Source organism: Montipora capricornis, chromosome 3, assembly GCF_036669925.1.
Source record: "Montipora capricornis isolate CH-2021 chromosome 3, ASM3666992v2, whole genome shotgun sequence".
NCBI lineage: Eukaryota > Metazoa > Cnidaria > Anthozoa > Scleractinia > Acroporidae > Montipora > Montipora capricornis.
In genome coordinates, this window is record NC_090885.1 from 33825898 (window position 1) to 33845088 (window position 19191).

The 19191-nt window shown below is 40.1% G+C and overlaps 2 protein-coding genes across 6 annotated transcripts in view; one reads left to right on the forward strand and one right to left on the reverse strand.

The window, feature by feature from the left end:
* LOC138041775 (aldehyde dehydrogenase family 16 member A1-like) overlaps nucleotides 1-1642 on the reverse strand; it is a 9875-nt gene extending 8233 nt beyond the window's left edge. Inside the window, exons 1-2 of the mRNA XM_068887485.1 lie at nucleotides 1514-1642; nucleotides 1113-1288 (exon numbers count right to left, since the gene is read on the reverse strand). Coding sequence (XP_068743586.1) covers nucleotides 1113-1288; nucleotides 1514-1642 — 305 coding nt within the window. The remainder of the gene's footprint in view (nucleotides 1-1112; nucleotides 1289-1513) is intronic.
* LOC138042970 (snaclec coagulation factor IX-binding protein subunit A-like) overlaps nucleotides 1-19191 on the forward strand; it is a 68671-nt gene that overhangs the window by 27619 nt on the left and 21861 nt on the right. The window contains exons 1-3 of one of the 5 annotated variants that reach the window (XR_011131149.1): nucleotides 10537-10610; nucleotides 10831-10875; nucleotides 11075-11963. The exons of 2 other annotated variants lie outside the window; for them this stretch is intronic. Coding sequence is in view for 1 of the 3 variants with exons in the window: in XM_068889065.1 (XP_068745166.1) it covers nucleotides 10831-10875; nucleotides 11075-11343 (314 nt within the window). In the remaining 2 variants the exon portion in view is untranslated. Of the gene's footprint in view, nucleotides 1-10536; nucleotides 10712-10830; nucleotides 10876-11074; nucleotides 11964-19191 lie in introns of those variants that run through there. 2 more of the 5 variants (XR_011131150.1, XM_068889065.1) reach the window with 2 other exon arrangements.

The window sequence follows — 19191 nt, forward strand, 5'->3', positions numbered from 1 at the left end:
AGCAATCCTTGCCGGTGCAGTCAATGGAACTTGAACCAAATTTGAATAATGGGGCGACCGATCCTTTGGTTTCGTCTTATCACTGTTTATAAGAAAAGACTCGATTCTATTCCGAAATTGTGGCCCAGGATTCGAAGGCACATCTGAGTAGATAGTAATGTCGATGGGAGGGTCGTGTCCGGCCACTACTAACGTAGTTTGGCCATGCTTCGACCATTTCGAAAAACCCACACGAGATCTTCGAAAACACCGACACACGTTAAACATCGACAAAGGTTTCTAGACATGCCTTTACATGTACTTAGATGTGCTTAGAGGATGCATATTCACACTTACGCAAGCAAATAATTAAATCTTTGCACAGATTGAAGCTGTTGGATAGTGACTTATCTACCGTGTGTCGCTGAAGATTCATGCAATTCTTGGAAACTGGAATATCAGTCGAATCGTCAACGTCTACCTCGGACAAGATGGCAATGTCCGAAACGTCAGAGTGACACCAGTGCTGGAGTGTACGAGATGCCGGTTACAAATGTTACAGTGCTACACCCAGCAGAAGGGTACGAGTAAAGACGAGGAACACTTCCTCATCGGGGTGGAGTCAGTCGCTGAACATTCAGCTTTGTTATATCAGTTCAGTTAAACGCGCACGATGCTTACGTTTAATGTTGCATGCGCACTTCACTTGTCAAGAAATAAGTTTTCAGTTTGTTTCCAAGTTTATTTGCTCATTAATTATCTGCTTCTTTTGAACATTTATGACGCACAGCGCCAACGTAATTTTTTTGTATTTTAGATAAAACTGTCTTGTTAAATTAAATACGGTTCTTCCTCCGTATTAGCGTGTTTGGTCTCTTGTCTGTACATCAACATGGCATCTACGAATTAAACTTCATAATTTGGAGTGGTACACTTTTCAAAAACCCACAAATGGGGTTTGGTGCAGCCATGAGAATTTGACACGTTGGTTGCTTTTAATTCTTGTACAATGGTAACAAGCAAACTAAGAAAAGCGCATGTAGTCCTGGCTGTGGTGGTACGTCAAGATTGGGTTGCTAACTGCATAATTGAAAAGGCACAAAATCATTATAAATAATAATCACTGTTTGTACCTTGGGGGTTTCATTTGCCCTGTTTCTCCAGCTTTGCAGTCTGGCAGTTTTACTGGACTGATATTTGGATTCAGCACTCTAGCAGGAACAGATGAACCAAACAACTTCACATCATAGCCATCCACAGCTGGCTTGGGCCGAGTTTGCCAGGATGGGCACACATACTCGTACAAACCCTGCGCGATTCAAAGGCAAGTTCTACATTGTAGTTCGAATGTCAATTCCAAACAAACAATGTTATTTTTGGCAGGATTTTTGACTGCTTAAAGGGGCATAGGTTTTGAGTGGATTTAGAGGTTGACTCCTGAACTGGGCAGTCATATCGCCTACGTAGGTGAATTGACTAAGGAGTAGGCGAATCGAAAGTAGACGAGTTGACCGTTGGCGAGTTGACCGGATACCTGTCGTGATTTATGGGCACGAGAGATGTTTTGAACATGAAAGTTTTCAAAATTGCACGAGCCGTAGAGAAGTGCAATTTGAGAACTTTCCAAAACGTCAGAAGTGACCATAAACAAGAAATGCTGCATTTCGACTTGCTCATGGCACGAACAAGTCCATACGATTTTTTTATTGCGGGCGACCAAGAGGAGCCCGCAACCCTAATCTCAACGTTGATTGGTATTGCGCACATGCGACAAGTATTTGGCGATTTAGGACACCACGGAAGATTTAGCGCATTCCTTTGAACTTCCACTAAGAATAAATGGAATTAAGAGGACGCGACTTTACTCATAAACTGCTATTGTTTGTTATCGTAATCAGCTTCTATTTTTTTTTAAGTCTAAGTCATTGTTTTACTTGTTCAGTCTTCTGTCAGGATCCCACGACTAGGAGCCAACAACTTCCATACTAAGCCTATGTCAAGGACCGATCTATTTTTAGACTACCTTTCCCTCGGAAAAAGGCCATTCCCGTCCGGTGACGCAATGACGTCAAGTTAGTTTCTGTGATTGGTCATCAGGTTCCCACGGGAGTCTCAATCTAAAAATAAATCGGTCTGTGAAAACGCCCTGACGGGAATATAGGGCAGTTGTCTGCTCCTCGTCATGCGCTCCGGCTTTTGTTTATAGCTTGGGTAGCGAGCCAGTCACATCATCTGTTACGAGAGCTGTTACATCACCGTAATTTTACCCCGAGTGTGTGGGCAGAGTTCATTCGTAGGTCATGAGACTTCAGAGTAATCAAAGTGACTAATTGTCACAGACCTTTACAGCTTAAATTTCACAGAGCATTTACAACGTACACTATAAATGTCTAACAATAGCACTCATTTCATTCCAGTTCATTCATAAATTCGTCAAACAACATTAGTAGCAGGTAAGTAACTTTCAGTTATCCACATGGAACCCGCGCCCGCAGTGCGGAAATGGTGCATTTCTGTGTGCAAACGTCATTGTTGTCGATCTACCCTGTCAAAAGGACGCCACCAAAGTCTTCTTTCGCGATGTTAACAAAAATAAATACATTATCAATACAGTTTTGATGTCTTAGAAAAAGCACAACTGCTGACGTTCGTCAGCAACTTCGTTTTGGCGCCAAAGTTTGTTAACAAAAAAGTTGCCAAAAAACCTTTTAAAGTGGTTTTCTTGCCCTTTAATTTCAAGCAATTGACGTGGCGTCGGATAGCACAGTTTTTTCCCGCTTGCTGAGTTTTGATTGGTCGATTTAAATTTCAGTCGCTCTCGCCAAATGCACGGATCCTATGGGCGGATATATTAAGGAATCGCAATTGCTTTCGATCCTAATGGGACGTCCCTCGGAATAGAATTCAAGATTACTGCTAGTGGTGAATTATTTGTGAAAATGAAATGTAAGAGGAGCCAAACATATTTTCGATATTTTCTACTACGAGCCACCCCCACCTCACCCTCCCCCCCACCCCCCCCCCCCCCCAAAAAAAAAGAAAATTGTGGTCTTGATATGATGGTCATCTTGTTATTGTCTTCCTAAGTTGGGACACTTTCTAACGTTTCTGCATACGCCTAAATTTAGATTTAGAACCTATGTTTCCTTAGTTTCACCCATCCTAGGAAGAAGGAGAGGGGGAGGGGGGGGGGGGGGCGGGGGGCTACATGTCGATCTTCTCCATTACACATTAAATTCCCTAATTGTTGTGGTTATTTCTTTCGAAAAATTGCAGGTGCAGTAGCCATCCCAATTGGTCAGACAATTGCTCATGTTGGTTTAGTTGAAGACAGCATTTGCGGAAGTGGCGAGTGGTTTCTGTACAACAACTACTGTTATTTGGTGAGTGACGCCATAAAAGCAAGAAATGAAGCCCAACAATTCTGCAGCGACCATACGGCAGAGGATGTGAAAATTACCAGCCAAGAAGAAAACGACTTTGTTCTGGCTCTTGTAAGACAGAAGACACCCTCCATCCAACAAGTTTGGATTGGCCTACAGTATGTGTCAAGCGTCAACACTTTCTATTGGTCTGATAACCCAGTTCCAACCTACACAAATTGGGCACCAAATGAACCCAACGGAAATGCTAATGAACCATGCGGCCACATGTGGACCAGACGAAACGATCATTTGCCTGCCAGAGCACCAGGATACTGGAACGACATTCGCTGTAATAAGCAGGCCAACTTCCCCAACGGTATAGTCTGCAAAAAGCTTCCTCTCCATCGAACCAGCGTAAGCTATGCTAAACGCCGAGAATTGGCGGATAGGTTATTGTAGCGGACGCAAAACAATGAGGTCATTATCGTTATTATTTTTATTAACTGCACAGTGTTTGTCTCGCACTTTTGAGCATTTTCTTTTGACACCTACTTTTCAAATACACAATAAGGGTCTTTTAGTGTTACTTTAGGCTGAACGAGAAATCTTTAAATCAGTTGAGGAGTGTAAGAAGAGAAGAAAAGACAGCTTTCAAATAAAATAGCCCATGATGGATTCTCTTCCTTCCTTCACAAACTCTGCCCGTCCGTCAAACTCTTCAATCTTAATCAAAAGGTTGCTTTTTCACAAATTACAAAGTAAATTAATGTCAAACTCTTATTCATGTTCAAATAATAAAAACAACATTTTCGAAATCATAAAATACGATCGACTGATTTTTGCATCTTCAGCATTGGCGACACAGGTCTGTTGCCATTACAGAAGGCATTCTAGCCTAGCTCCGCAATTGGAGTTATGGAACGGAAAGGAACGTGGAGAAAAAAATATTGGCGGGTGAAGAGAGTCGAGTGAGAGACTGGGGCCCCCTTCCGGTTATAATTCCGTGTCCAAGTAGACTTAAGAAAAAATCCCACTAAAATTCCTTATGCAATACAATACTAAACGTAACCTGCCAACACTATCCATTACTACCAGTTACTTTATGCAGTCTCACATGAATAATCGTAACTTAACGTTACTTCCAATCACTAGGTCTTATCCAACGATGTTAGGCATTACTGACCATTACTGTACTTCGATCTACTTCGTCAGGTTCCTTTTCGCTCCATAACCCCAACTGCGGAGCCTGGTCCCAGGCTAAAGGCATTCTCCTTCATTCCTACATGAAACAATTTCAAAATTTAATCAGTTTCAGTAATTTTCTTCGGAATTATTTCCCTAAACACAGTCCCGTGGCCTTCGCTTATTGAGGTGAAGCTCGTCTTCACCCCTTAAAAAATACTCCAAAGAAGTTGAAATTGAATACTCCATTTGAAATACTCCTATAAACCCAAGCCTTTATAAACTTTTCCACTAAAAAAAAAACACTTTTTACCATTTCGACTCGACTATTCGCGGTTGTTGATGAGCTGTACATGATACATAATCTTAGAGTTGACCTACGAACGAGATAGATAGAGGCATGCAGAAACTGTTTTGCATTCGTATTCAAATTTCTCTTTGAAGACTAGTAACAGTGTTGCATAGTGGGATTATTTGGGAAGACTGTAATCAAGAGACCTGCTTTACGTAAGCTTTACGTGCCACTTATGCATCTATCAACTATCAATGTTAAGCCCGAGGGGGGGGGGGGGGGGACCCCAGCATAAGTGAGGTATTTGACTTTTCAGAAGGATTTTTGGTCAAAATCCCCAGCGTGGGGTCCCAAATTTTGGGTCAAATCAGATCAAATATCCCCACCTTGGGGAAGTAATATCCCTGTTCTACAGGCGCTCGTAATCTTTATTCTTTGACGAAAAGCGAGTCGATCATTATCAACAATCCACACAATCCTCACAAAAGTAAGGTGTTCCATCAATTTATATTGAAAATGAGTAGTGAGAAGTAGTGTTTTTGTATAAATATAAAAACAAGTGCTTACCTCTATTAAAAACAGCTGTCTTTCAGGTTTCAGGGTTTTAATTCAGCCGTGCTACTTCAATTCCAAGATGGCCGGCGCATAGACGAGCATTGGAACAATGTGACTCGGTCCCATTCCTCCACGCAAAAAAGAAAACGTCCCCATCCTGGGACCCAGATTTTTAGTCAAGTTCCCAAGGGTGGGGAAGGCAATAGAGGTCAAATGGCCCACATATGCCAGAGTTCCCCCACCTTCCCACCCCCCCACCCCCCCAACTCGGGCTTAACATTGATAGATACATTAAAGAGGAAATATTTACAGTATTTTTTTTTTGAGTGGGCAATTAAGGAGTTAGTTCGTGGCGTCAAATAAGACGAAGATTCAAGAACGAAAACTTAGCTGTGAATATGTATCTTAAACTACCAGGAAGGGAAACGCGGAAACGCTCTGTTGAGTGCCAATGGCCTCATTTCTCATTCAGTGGCGAGATCTGAAGGTAAAAAGAATCAGTTGGAGAAAAATTGTCCGGTCTGCTTTATTTTTCAGTTAAGCCTGTTCCTGTAGTTGCAGGTTCACATAATGATTTGGTCGCACAAAGCGTCTGATCAACAAAACTGTTATTTTCAATGCTTTTTGGGGGTAGGCTTTTATATACTGGACTAAAATATGGAGGAGAAAAGAACCATTGTTATACGCGAATCACCCTGAAACGATTATAAAATATCTTGTAACTAATCTTAATAAACAAACACAGCATCAGGGGCGGGCATTTCGTTTATTGATAAGGATACAGCGAGCGTATACCATAAGGAAAATACATCAGTGAAAATACAATAAAGCAAAGTTGAAAGAGATGCCTTCGAGTGGTTCTTGTTCATAGCCTGCGTAGCAGTCGGTTTGTTGGCGCGAGAGGCAAATTCACGAGCGGCGAATGAGGAGGTCCCTTACCTCCCCTCCCATTCTCCACGCCAAAAATACCGCCAGCTAAGCAGGCTAATAACCCCGTAGGACGTCCATACACTAGGGCATGGACTTTCCGGTGTACGGTGACCTGTCCTTTGTGGTATACCATGCTTGGGAGGGTAAACGCTAGGAGATACTAGCTTCACAAAGCTACACTAAAACCGAAGGTTATGCAAGGATAAGGTGAGATGACTGAGCTTTAAGTGATAAAAACCGTCAGTTCACATCTAGGAACGCAAATCGATTTGAAAATATATTTAAGCGTCGCCCTGAATTCCCTTATGAGATACAGTTTGTGCGAATTCAAGGTCGTTTCGAATTTCGATTAGGTCACCTGAAAATGTGCTGTTCAAACACTTTTTCGTTGCCTGACAGTATGTGACAGTCTCCTGTCAAGAAGGCCTGTCATTGAACCAATCACCATGACGGGAATCATCCATTGTTCCCCTTTGACTTTCTTTCGTTGACAGACTGTATTCACAGAGAGGAACATCACTATAGAGAATTTGTCTTTGTGGTCAGTAAATCTCCGCGTACAATGAGTTTACGTTCCCCAGCTCTTCTTCACGCGTTCGTGCCTATCTTGGAAAGTCCTTTTAATTAATTCGTTGATCCTTGGTATCGTCTAGCCTGGTTTTCCTCAAAATTAAGCGTTTCAATCACATTTCCTTCAAAAATTATTGCAAGTGAATACGTCAGCTGCCGACGCAACTATTACTTTGTAATTTTTGTAATTTTAACCTGCTTTATCAAATAAAGAATTGATTGATTGATTGATTGATTGAGTAGATAGCTCCCAGCCCCCTTCTCAGCGTTAGACAGTCCAACCACGCTTTAGACAACCATATACAAGTATGTGTATCACGACTTATGCATGTGCACCAAATCGTTGAAAAAAATTGTTTGCCAGCACCAATATTTTCAAGCTTTCTTTTCCCTCGAAACGTTCATGACAAGCGTCAATATTCTTTTACCGCCGTCTCAGCACTTGAAAACATATACAGTCAACTCTTGTTATAGCGGACAGCCGGACACCCTCGGCACCGTTTCCGTAATAGCGAGACTAGACCGTAGTCGAGCGGGGTGCGATAAAAATGACCCAATTATTGGTTGATAAGCGTCAGGTACAGGGTGTACTGCTGTGTTCTCTTTAGATTTCCAGTAGTAAACATTTACTTTGATTCATAATCATACAATATAAGTCAAAATACTAGTAACCGAGACTCCCGACGTACAATAACTGTAACACAAACTGGCTTTAATGTGAAAAGTCTTCACTGTTCATGCAAGTAATACATTTTAGGCACAATACTGGACGTTATCCTTAAACAATTAGGTTTGCAATGAAGAAGAAATCCGATTCATACAGTTTAGTTTGTGGGTGAACTAACTATCCAGTGTACTTTAATTGCTGTGAGCATTCGGTCGCGGTCTTCTCGCTGACTTTATCTACGAGGCTAAAAAACTCGTTTGCGTATATGAACTAGCCACGCTGAAGAAAAAAAAGCGATATATCGCCTGCGCACTCAAGGACTTCTCGGTAGCTATTCAGCTTACTGGATTTGGGATCCCTTAACCGTCGACTCTCGTGCTTCAGCGTGAATCGCGCGAAAAACACTATAAAGCTGAGGCCACCATAGAAGAAAGTGAGCGAGTTGTTGGACATATTCCATTAGGATTTTACAAAATAATTAGGATAATTCGCGTACTCTCGTTGGTCAATAGCTGTGGGAAACACTCCTGTGACATCACATGAATTTGGATTGATTATGTATTGTCAGACGTTCGTTTTGATTGGCTAGTAGGAAATATGAGCGCGTATCAAGAAAATCTCTTTTAATCAAGAATATTTTCTTTCATTTGTTTCCTTCACTTGTCGAATTATTTTTGAGAAGTATTTTATAAAAGCAATAGAGGACTTTTTTTCCGTGTTTCAATAACCTCATCTAAACACTCGGGGAAGGTGGGAGAATTCTCTACAGTTATGCAAACCCTCGACTGCGTCTCGGGTTTGTATAACTGGGGAGTCTCGAATTCTCCCAACTCCCCCTCGTGTTTAGGTGAGGCTTTGGAAACACGAAAAACGTCCTCTATTGCTTAAATGAAAATTTGTGTATCCGGTTTTAAAACGAGTTAATCATAGTGGAGAAGCTATCATTTGCGGAAAGAGAGTAAAAGGGAAGCAGACATAGGTTTGCAAATTTCCGTTCTTTACAAGTTGTTTGGTGAACAGAAATAGGGTATTTAACAAGACTAAACTCATTACGAGCAGTGGGAGGTCCTAGTGCGCCAAAGAAGGAGGACTATCAACCGAGATTACACGAAAGCACAAGTCTACTGCGAAAACCAACTTATAAGCTCTTAAATTAATTAATTGATTAAAGTAAATACAGAACAAAATGAGCGGAAGTGCTTTGAAAATCTGAACAGACACCTTTTAATGCATTCAGCTGTGTGTCATTTTCTGTGCACAGAAATGACAAAAAGCCGAACGCAAAGTTGTCATTGACGTGTAAGTTGTCCGCTTTGACGAGAATAGAATAACATGATAAAAATATCAGTTTGGGGAGCGGGAGTTGTTTCCATACATTTCTTTGTAGTTTCGGCCGAGGATTTAATTTCTGTCCGTAATAGCGGAGAGAGTTGACTGTAATCTTTGTTTTTTGGCTACTTTTATATGCGCTTGCACTATGTTAACTTTTCGCAATATGATCAAATTTAAGTAAAATTTACCAATACAGTATTATTAAACGAAGGCAATACGTGGCTGGATACAATTTATTTCTTGCTGTTTCGTTGTGTTTTGAACTCGATGAAAGAGCCGGGAAATTCAGTCTGTGGTAAGAGCACTCGCGTCCTACTAATGTGGCCCGGGTTCGATTCCCAGACTTGGCGTCACATGTGAGTTGAGTTTGTTGGTTCTCAACTCTGCTCCAAGTGGTATTTCTCCTGATACCGCGGTTTTCATCTCGTCAAAAGCCAACCTACCATTTAATAAGAGTTTATTTGATTTCTCAGTGTTCAGTGCCAATTAGTACCTCCCGCACTAAATACACTTGGCTTTAATAAAGGTCATCTTCATCATCATCTTCATAACATGAAAAACATCAGGTACCTTCTTTGGCATGGTCTAAGCAGTTCAATTTCAATGTTTTTATTTTAAGGATTTTCGCGCGAATTAAAATCTTCCCACACTAAAATTTGTTTCATTTCCCGCATGAAGTTAGGTCATAAATTTATTATTCCAACTGAAAAAGGAAAAAATATATGGCCGTCACCGATTTTGTTTCGGAAAAAAAGGCAAGGGAAAAATGCCTTAACTTTCGATAGATGGGTCATCAAAACGAGATGTTGCCAATGACACATACCTGTTACTAACCGAGTTTGAGGTCCGTACTGTAAGTTACGGACCGAGTTTTTTCCCGTTGATTTATGGCCCAAGTGCGAAGCGCACGGGCCATAAATCAACGGAAAAAACGAAGATCCGTAACTTAAAGTACGGACCGAGAAAACGAGGTTAGTAAGATATTTATTATATCTCTGAGGTTAACCGGCGCGCGGGCAAGGAAACTAGTAAAAGTGAAGCGGAAGGTTCAACTGCCACAAAGAATGCCGTGCCAAAATCCCAAAAACTAAATCCTCTTGGCTGTTAAGTTTGAAATAGTTGCTTGCAAGATTCAAACAGTTTTCAGTACAAGTTTATGCAACAGAAATGACATGAAAAACTCGCTAGATGATGTTTTGTCGAAATTTTAAATTTAGAGGGCTGTACAGCGGGCCGTACTGTAGAATACGGCCCGCTAATTTAGCCAATTACAGCGCGCGTACTATCTGAGAGATATAATAAAATGAGAGATTCAGACTCACATACCGGTAATTTATGGCAAACGGTTACCGTAATATGAGGTTATGAAAGATGCCTTACGCCGCAAATAAAAAGAAAAGGAATTTGTTCAGTCGGTTTTAGGGCATTTCTTGCCTGTTACGCTCAGATTATGATATCGAGCTGAAATGCGGCGTCTGAACTCTGGGCCTAAAAAACTTTCGTGCGGCTTTCACCGTCTGTTTCCCGTTTCACAAACCCGTCGCTAGATCTCCCTATTAACTTAACATTCGCGAGATGTTTCTACTCAGTGGAAGAGCACACATTCGCCGTCGATCTTGATTATGCAGAAGTTGAATTTGTTCATCGCGTAACGCAATGCTTTGTTTGAAATGTAACTGAAATTCGGCCACGTAATATCGAACTGCTAAACGGGAGCCGTCTCAATGCCCGACAGCCAGTTAAGTCTTCAAATCACGAAATCAGCTGCCCTTCATTTTTCAACTAAGGGTTTCTAGAATATGTTTTAGTTAACCAACAGAGCTATTGAGACCGCACTGGGTTAAATTTATTTCCATTATTTTCTAGCCTCGCATATTTTAGTTATAGGACAATTTAAGCTGCATTTTAAGTCCTAATCGCCACTGCATTGTTTTATTACATTGTACCTTTTTCCACAGCTCTTGATGATGCGAAACTGGTTGAAATGTTCAAACAAACGTTTGGTAAGGCATTTTTATGTACTATTGCTAACATGTAACAAATATACTGACTGATAAATTCATGTAAAAATTCACACCTGCGCCTTTTTTCCTCTCTCCGATGTTTCCTTCTCGTTAAAGGAAAAACGTAAGAAATTCGGAATTCTACAGCGTTGTGGGGTTAACCTATTTTTTTCTTTAAACATATCATTACCTTTCTCAGGTGCACAATGTCCCAGTGGCTGGGAAAGGTTTGGAAGACACTGTTATCTTGTGAGTGGATCTCTCCTGACATGGGACCAAGCAAGATCATACTGCAGAACACGAGGCGGAGAATTGGTCAAAATCAACAGCGCAGGAGAGAATGAGTTCGTCCTAAACCTGGTCCAACAGCGTCAGCCATCGTTACGACAGGTTTGGATCAACCTCAAATGGGACTCGAGCGTCAAACAGTTCCTGTGGAATGACCACTGTGCCGTTTGCAGCAAATAGAACTATTTGCAGATTTCAATGGGAGTACCGATGTTCATATTTGTTCGCTCGGTTTTACTTGTGCTATAGTTCTCAGACAATAGACCAATTCGGCTAACTCAATGTTGTAGCCAATTCAAATCTTTTGGGAATAAAGCGTTTTGTTCCAAGTATTTCCATATCATTTAAATGTGAATGCTTCATTGTCATGCAAATTCAACACACAAAGAATCTTAACCCCGAGAGATTTGAATTGGGTACAACATTGAGTTAGCCGAATTGGTCTATTAAGAGCCAAGTTTGTGGCTAACGACAGAGAGCAGAATTAATTTTGTAATAAAAAAAACTTTTTTTCCTCCAGTATTGACATATTTCTCTGTTGGTTTGCAACGCCGGACTGGAGGGACTAACTGTAGCTTTCTATTTGTCATAATACTGTACATAAAAATTACATTTCAATTAAAACAAGAGTGAGTAATAATTTAACGTCTTTCCGGGGAAAAAATGTTAGTCATCTTGGTGAAAACGTTCCACGAGCAGCCCTTAAACGACTCGAGGTTCGTATGGTTTCTTTTACATGTCTATATAGTGAATTGTCTTCAAGCTTAGAATCTGAGTGTGTGAAATATCTCGTTTTTAGTCCGTGGGAGTTAAGTTCGTCCTTAGACAATAAAGTTGAAGATCTTCACTTCAGGTAGTCTTGTTTTACTTTATTTGCCAAAAATGACGTTGGAAAATTCCGCCGTCATTTTGCTTGATCTTTTTTAAAAAGTGACGTTGGAAATTTCCGCTGTCATTTTGCCTCATCTTCTGTGAAAAATGACGTTGGAAAATTCCGCCGTCATTTTGCTTTATCTAGCTTCTGTTAAAAATGACGTTGGAAATTTCCGTCGCCATTTTCTGTGATCTTCTATGAGAAGACGTTGGAAATTTCTACTGTCATTTTGCGTGACTGTTTAGTCAAAAATTTGATAAAATTTGATAAATATTGCAAAGTTGATAAATGCTCCGGAAAAATATTCTTTTTTCTTTCGAAGTATTGCAAACTAGATAAATCATTCGGTAGAAAAGTGGAGATTCATCAACAATATTTACGGTGTGGTGCCAAAACAGCACAGATTTGGAAAAAACGACGGCAAAACATATCATTTTTACCAGAATTGGACGGTTTTAGAATACGACGAAGTGTTTTAGAACGTGTTATACACATTCTGTTCACCGAAAAGACAATTTTTTTGCAGTCAAACTGGAGTAGATAGCTCTCTCCAAATCGTTGAAAGAAATATTTTCAAGCTTTCTTTTTCCCTCTAAACGTTCATGACAAGCGTCAATATTCTTTTACCGCCGCCTCGGCACTTGAAAACATGTACAGTCAACTCTTGTTATAACGGACAGCCGGACACCCTCAGCACCGTTTCCGTAATAGCGAGACTAGACCGCAGTAGTGGGGTGCGATAAAAATGACCCAACTATATTGGTTGATAAGTGTCAGGTACAGGGTGTACTGCTATGTTCTCTTTAGATTTCCAGTAGTACACATTTACTTTGATTCATAATCATACAATATAAGTCAAAATACAGGTAACCGAGACTCCCGACATACAATAACTGTAACACAAACTGGCTTTAATGTGAAAAGTCTTCACTGTTCATGCAAGTAATACATTTTAGGCACAATACTGGACGTTATCCTTAAACAATTAGGTTTGCAATAAAGAAGAAATCCGATTCATACAGTTTAGTTTGTGGGTGAACTAACTATCCAGTGTACTTTAATTGCTGTGAGCATTCGGTCGCGGTCTTCTCGCTGACTTTATCTACGAGGCTAAAAAACTCGTTTGCGTATATGAACTAGCCACGCTGAAGAAAAAAAAGCGATATATCGCCTGCGCACTCAAGGACTTCTCGGTAGCTATTCAGCTTACTGGATTTGGGATCCCTTAACCGTCGACTCTCGTACTTCAGCGTGAACCGCCGGAAAACACTATAAAGCTGAGGCCATCATAGAAGAAAGTGAGCGAGTTGTTGGACATATTCCATTAGGATTTTACAAAATAATTAGGATAATTCGCGTACTCTCGTTGGTCAATAGCTGTGGGAAACACTCCTGTGACATCACATGAATTTGGATTGATTATGTATTGTCAGACGTTCGTTTTGATTGGCTAGTAGGAAATATGAGCGCGTATCAAGAAAATCTCTTTTAATCAAGAATATTTTCTTTCATTTGTTTCCTTCACTTGTCGAATTATTTTTGAGAAGTATTTTATAAAAGCAATAGAGGACTTTTTTTCCGTGTTTCAATAACCTCATCTAAACACTCGGGGAAGGTGGGAGAATTCTCTACAGTTATGCAAACCCTCGACTGCGTCTCGGGTTTGTATAACTGGGGAGTCTCGAATTCTCCCAACTCCCCCTCGTGTTTAGGTGAGGCTTTGGAAACACGAAAAACGTCCTCTATTGCTTAAATGAAAATTTGTGTATCCGGTTTTAAAACGAGTTAATCATAGTGGAGAAGCTATCATTTGCGGAAAGAGAGTAAAAGGGAAGCAGACATAGGTTTGCAAATTTCCGTTCTTTACAAGTTGTTTGGTGAACAGAAATAGGGTATTTAACAAGACTAAACTCATTACGAGCAGTGGGAGGTCCTAGTGCGCCAAAGAAGGAGGACTATCAACCGAGATTACACGAAAGCACAAGTCTACTGCGAAAACCAACTTATAAGCTCTTAAATTAATTAATTGATTAAAGTAAATACAGAACAAAATGAGCGGAAGTGCTTTGAAAATCTGAACAGACACCTTTTAATGCATTCAGCTGTGTGTCATTTTCTGTGCACAGAAATGACAAAAAGCCGAACGCAAAGTTGTCATTGACGTGTAAGTTGTCCGCTTTGACGAGAATAGAATAACATGATAAAAATATCAGTTTGGGGAGCGGGAGTTGTTTCCATACATTTCTTTGTAGTTTCGGCCGAGGATTTAATTTCTGTCCGTAATAGCGGAGAGAGTTGACTGTAATCTTTGTTTTTTGGCTACTTTTATATGCGCTTGCACTATGTTAACTTTTCGCAATATGATCAAATTTAAGTAAAATTTACCAATACAGTATTATTAAACGAAGACAATACGTGGCTGGATACAATTTATTTCTTGCTGTTTCGTTGTGTTTTGAACTCGATGAAAGAGCCGGGAAATTCAGTCTGTGGTAAGAGCACTCGCGTCCTACTAATGTGGCCCGGGTTCGATTCCCAGACTTGGCGTCACATGTGAGTTGAGTTTGTTGGTTCTCAACTCTGCTCCAAGTGGTATTTCTCCTGATACCGCGGTTTTCATCTCGTCAAAAGCCAACCTACCATTTAATAAGAGTTTATTTGATTTCTCAGTGTTCAGTGCCAATTAGTACCTCCCGCACTAAATACACTTGGCTTTAATAAAGGTCATCTTCATCATCATCTTCATAACATGAAAAACATCAGGTACCTTCTTTGGCATGGTCTAAGCAGTTCAATTTCAATGTTTTTATTTTAAGGATTTTCGCGCGAATTAAAATCTTCCCACACTAAAATTTGTTTCATTTCCCGCATGAAGTTAGGTCATAAATTTATTATTCCAACTGAAAAAGGAAAAAATATATGGCCGTCACCGATTTTGTTTCGGAAAAAAAGGCAAGGGAAAAATGCCTTAACTTTCGATAGATGGGTCATCAAAACGAGATGTTGCCAATGACACATACCTGTTACTAACCGAGTTTGAGGTCCGTACTGTAAGTTACGGACCGAGTTTTTTCCCGTTGATTTATGGCCCAAGTGCGAAGCGCACGGGCCATAAATCAACGGAAAAAACGAAGATCCGTAACTTAAAGTACGGACCGAGAAAACGAGGTTAGTAAGATATTTATTATATCTCTGAGGTTAACCGGCGCGCGGGCAAGGAAACTAGTAAAAGTGAAGCGGAAGGTTCAACTGCCACAAAGAATGCCGTGCCAAAATCCCAAAAACTAAATCCTCTTGGCTGTTAAGTTTGAAATAGTTGCTTGCAAGATTCAAACAGTTTTCAGTACAAGTTTATGCAACAGAAATGACATGAAAAACTCGCTAGATGATGTTTTGTCGAAATTTTAAATTTAGAGGGCTGTACAGCGGGCCGTACTGTAGAATACGGCCCGCTAATTTAGCCAATTACAGCGCGCGTACTATCTGAGAGATATAATAAAATGAGAGATTCAGACTCACATACCGGTAATTTATGGCAAACGGTTACCGTAATATGAGGTTATGAAAGATGCCTTACGCCGCAAATAAAAAGAAAAGGAATTTGTTCAGTCGGTTTTAGGGCATTTCTTGCCTGTTACGCTCAGATTATGATATCGAGCTGAAATGCGGCGTCTGAACTCTGGGCCTAAAAAACTTTCGTGCGGCTTTCACCGTCTGTTTCCCGTTTCACAAACCCGTCGCTAGATCTCCCTATTAACTTAACATTCGCGAGATGTTTCTACTCAGTGGAAGAGCACACATTCGCCGTCGATCTTGATTATGCAGAAGTTGAATTTGTTCATCGCGTAACGCAATGCTTTGTTTGAAATGTAACTGAAATTCGGCCACGTAATATCGAACTGCTAAACGGGAGCCGTCTCAATGCCCGACAGCCAGTTAAGTCTTCAAATCACGAAATCAGCTGCCCTTCATTTTTCAACTAAGGGTTTCTAGAATATGTTTTAGTTAACCAACAGAGCTATTGAGACCGCACTGGGTTAAATTTATTTCCATTATTTTCTAGCCTCGCATATTTTAGTTATATGACAATTTAAGCTGCATTTTAAGTCCTAATCGCCACTGCATTGTTTTATTACATTGTACCTTTTTCCACAGCTCTTGATGATGCGAAACTGGTTGAAATGTTCAAACAAACGTTTGGTAAGGCATTTTTATGTACTATTGCTAACATGTAACAAATATACTGACTGATAAATTCATGTAAAAATTCACACCTGCGCCTTTTTTCCTCTCTCCGATGTTTCCTTCTCGTTAAAGGAAAAACGTAAGAAATTCGGAATTCTACAGCGTTGTGGGGTTAACCTATTTTTTTCTTTAAACATATCATTACCTTTCTCAGGTGCACAATGTCCCAGTGGCTGGGAAAGGTTTGGAAGACACTGTTATCTTGTGAGTGGATCTCTCCTGACATGGGACCAAGCAAGATCATACTGCAGAACACGAGGCGGAGAATTGGTCAAAATCAACAGCGCAGGAGAGAATGAGTTCGTCCTAAACCTGGTCCAACAGCGTCAGCCATCGTTACGACAGGTTTGGATCAACCTCAAATGGGACTCGAGCGTCAAACAGTTCCTGTGGAATGACCACTGTGCCGTTTGCAGCAAATAGAACTATTTGCAGATTTCAATGGGAGTACCGATGTTCATATTTGTTCGCTCGGTTTTACTTGTGCTATAGTTCTCAGACAATAGACCAATTCGGCTAACTCAATGTTGTAGCCAATTCAAATCTTTTGGGAATAAAGCGTTTTGTTCCAAGTATTTCCATATCATTTAAATGTGAATGCTTCATTGTCATGCAAATTCAACACACAAAGAATCTTAACCCCGAGAGATTTGAATTGGGTACAACATTGAGTTAGCCGAATTGGTCTATTAAGAGCCAAGTTTGTGGCTAACGACAGAGAGCAGAATTAATTTTGTAATAAAAAAAACTTTTTTTCCTCCAGTATTGACATATTTCTCTGTTGGTTTGCAACGCCGGACTGGAGGGACTAACTGTAGCTTTCTATTTGTCATAATACTGTACATAAAAATTACATTTCAATTAAAACAAGAGTGAGTAATAATTTAACGTCTTTCCGGGGAAAAAATGTTAGTCATCTTGGTGAAAACGTTCCACGAGCAGCCCTTAAACGACTCGAGGTTCGTATGGTTTCTTTTACATGTCTATATAGTGAATTGTCTTCAAGCTTAGAATCTGAGTGTGTGAAATATCTCGTTTTTAGTCCGTGGGAGTTAAGTTCGTCCTTAGACAATAAAGTTGAAGATCTTCACTTCAGGTAGTCTTGTTTTACTTTATTTGCCAAAAATGACGTTGGAAAATTCCGCCGTCATTTCGCTTGATCTTTTTTAAAAAGTGACGTTGGAAATTTCCGCTGTCATTTTGCCTCATCTTCTGTGAAAAATGACGTTGGAAAATTCCGCCGTCATTTTGCTTTATCTAGCTTCTGTTAAAAATGACGTTGGAAATTTCCGTCGCCATTTTCTGTGATCTTCTATGAGAAGACGTTGGAAATTTCTACTGTCATTTTGCGTGACTGTTTAGTCAAAAATTTGATAAAATTTGATAAATATTGCAAAGTTGATAAATGCTCCGGAAAAATATTCTTTTTTCTTTCGAAGTATTGCAAACTAGATAAATCATTCGGTAGAAAAGTGGAGATTCATCAACAATATTTACGGTGTGGTGCCAAAACAGCACAGATTTGGAAAAAACGACGGCAAAACATATCATTTTTACCAGAATTGGACGGTTTTAGAATACGACGAAGTGTTTTAGAACGTGTTATACACATTCTGTTCACCGAAAAGACAATTTTTTTGCAGTCAAACTGGAGTAGATAGCTCTCTCCAAATCGTTGAAAGAAATATTTTCAAGCTTTCTTTTTCCCTCTAAACGTTCATGACAAGCGTCAATATTCTTTTACCGCCGCCTCGGCACTTGAAAACATGTACAGTCAACTCTTGTTATAGCGGACAGCCGGACACCCTCAGCACCGTTTTCGTAATAGCGAGACTAGACCGCAGTAGTGGGGTGCGATAAAAATGACCCAACTATATTGGTTGATAAGTGTCAGGTACAGGGTGTACTGCTATGTTCTCTTTAGATTTCCAGTAGTACACATTTACTTTGATTCATAATCATACAATATAAGTCAAAATACTGGTAACCGAGACTCCCGACATACAATAACTGTAACACAAACTGGCTTTAATGTGAAAAGTCTTCACTGTTCATGCAAGTAATACATTTTAGGCACAATACTGGACGTTATCCTTAAACAATTAGGTTTGCAATGAAGAAGAAATCCGATTCATACAGTTTAGTTTGTGGGTGAACTAACTATCCAGTGTACTTTAATTGCTGTGAGCATTCGGTCGCGGTCTTCTCGCTGACTTTATCTACGAGGCTAAAAAACTCGTTTGCGTATATGAACTAGCCACGCTGAAGAAAAAAAAGCGATATATCGCCTGCGCACTCAAGGACTTCTCGGTAGCTATTCAGCTTACTGGATTTGGGATCCCTTAACCGTCGACTCTCGTGCTTCAGCGTGAACCGCCGGAAAACACTATAAAGCTGAGGCCACCATAGAAGAAAGTGAGCGAGTTGTTGGACATATTCCATTAGGATTTTACAAAATAATTAGGATAATTCGCGTACTCTCGTTGGTCAATAGCTGTGGGAAACACTCCTGTGACATCACATGAATTTGGATTGATTATGTATTGTCAGACGTTCGTTTTGATTGGCTAGTAGGAAATATGAGCGCGTATCAAGAAAATCTCTTTTAATCAAGAATATTTTCTTTCATTTGTTTCCTTCACTTGTCGAATTATTTTTGAGAAGTATTTTATAAAAGCAATAGAGGACTTTTTTTCCGTGTTTCAATAACCTCATCTAAACACTCGGGGAAGGTGGGAGAATTCTCTACAGTTATGCAAACCCTCGACTGCGTCTCGGGTTTGTATAACTGGGGAGTCTCGAATTCTCCCAACTCCCCCTCGTGTTTAGGTGAGGCTTTGGAAACACGAAAAACGTCCTCTATTGCTTAAATGAAAATTTGTGTATCCGGTTTTAAAACGAGTTAATCA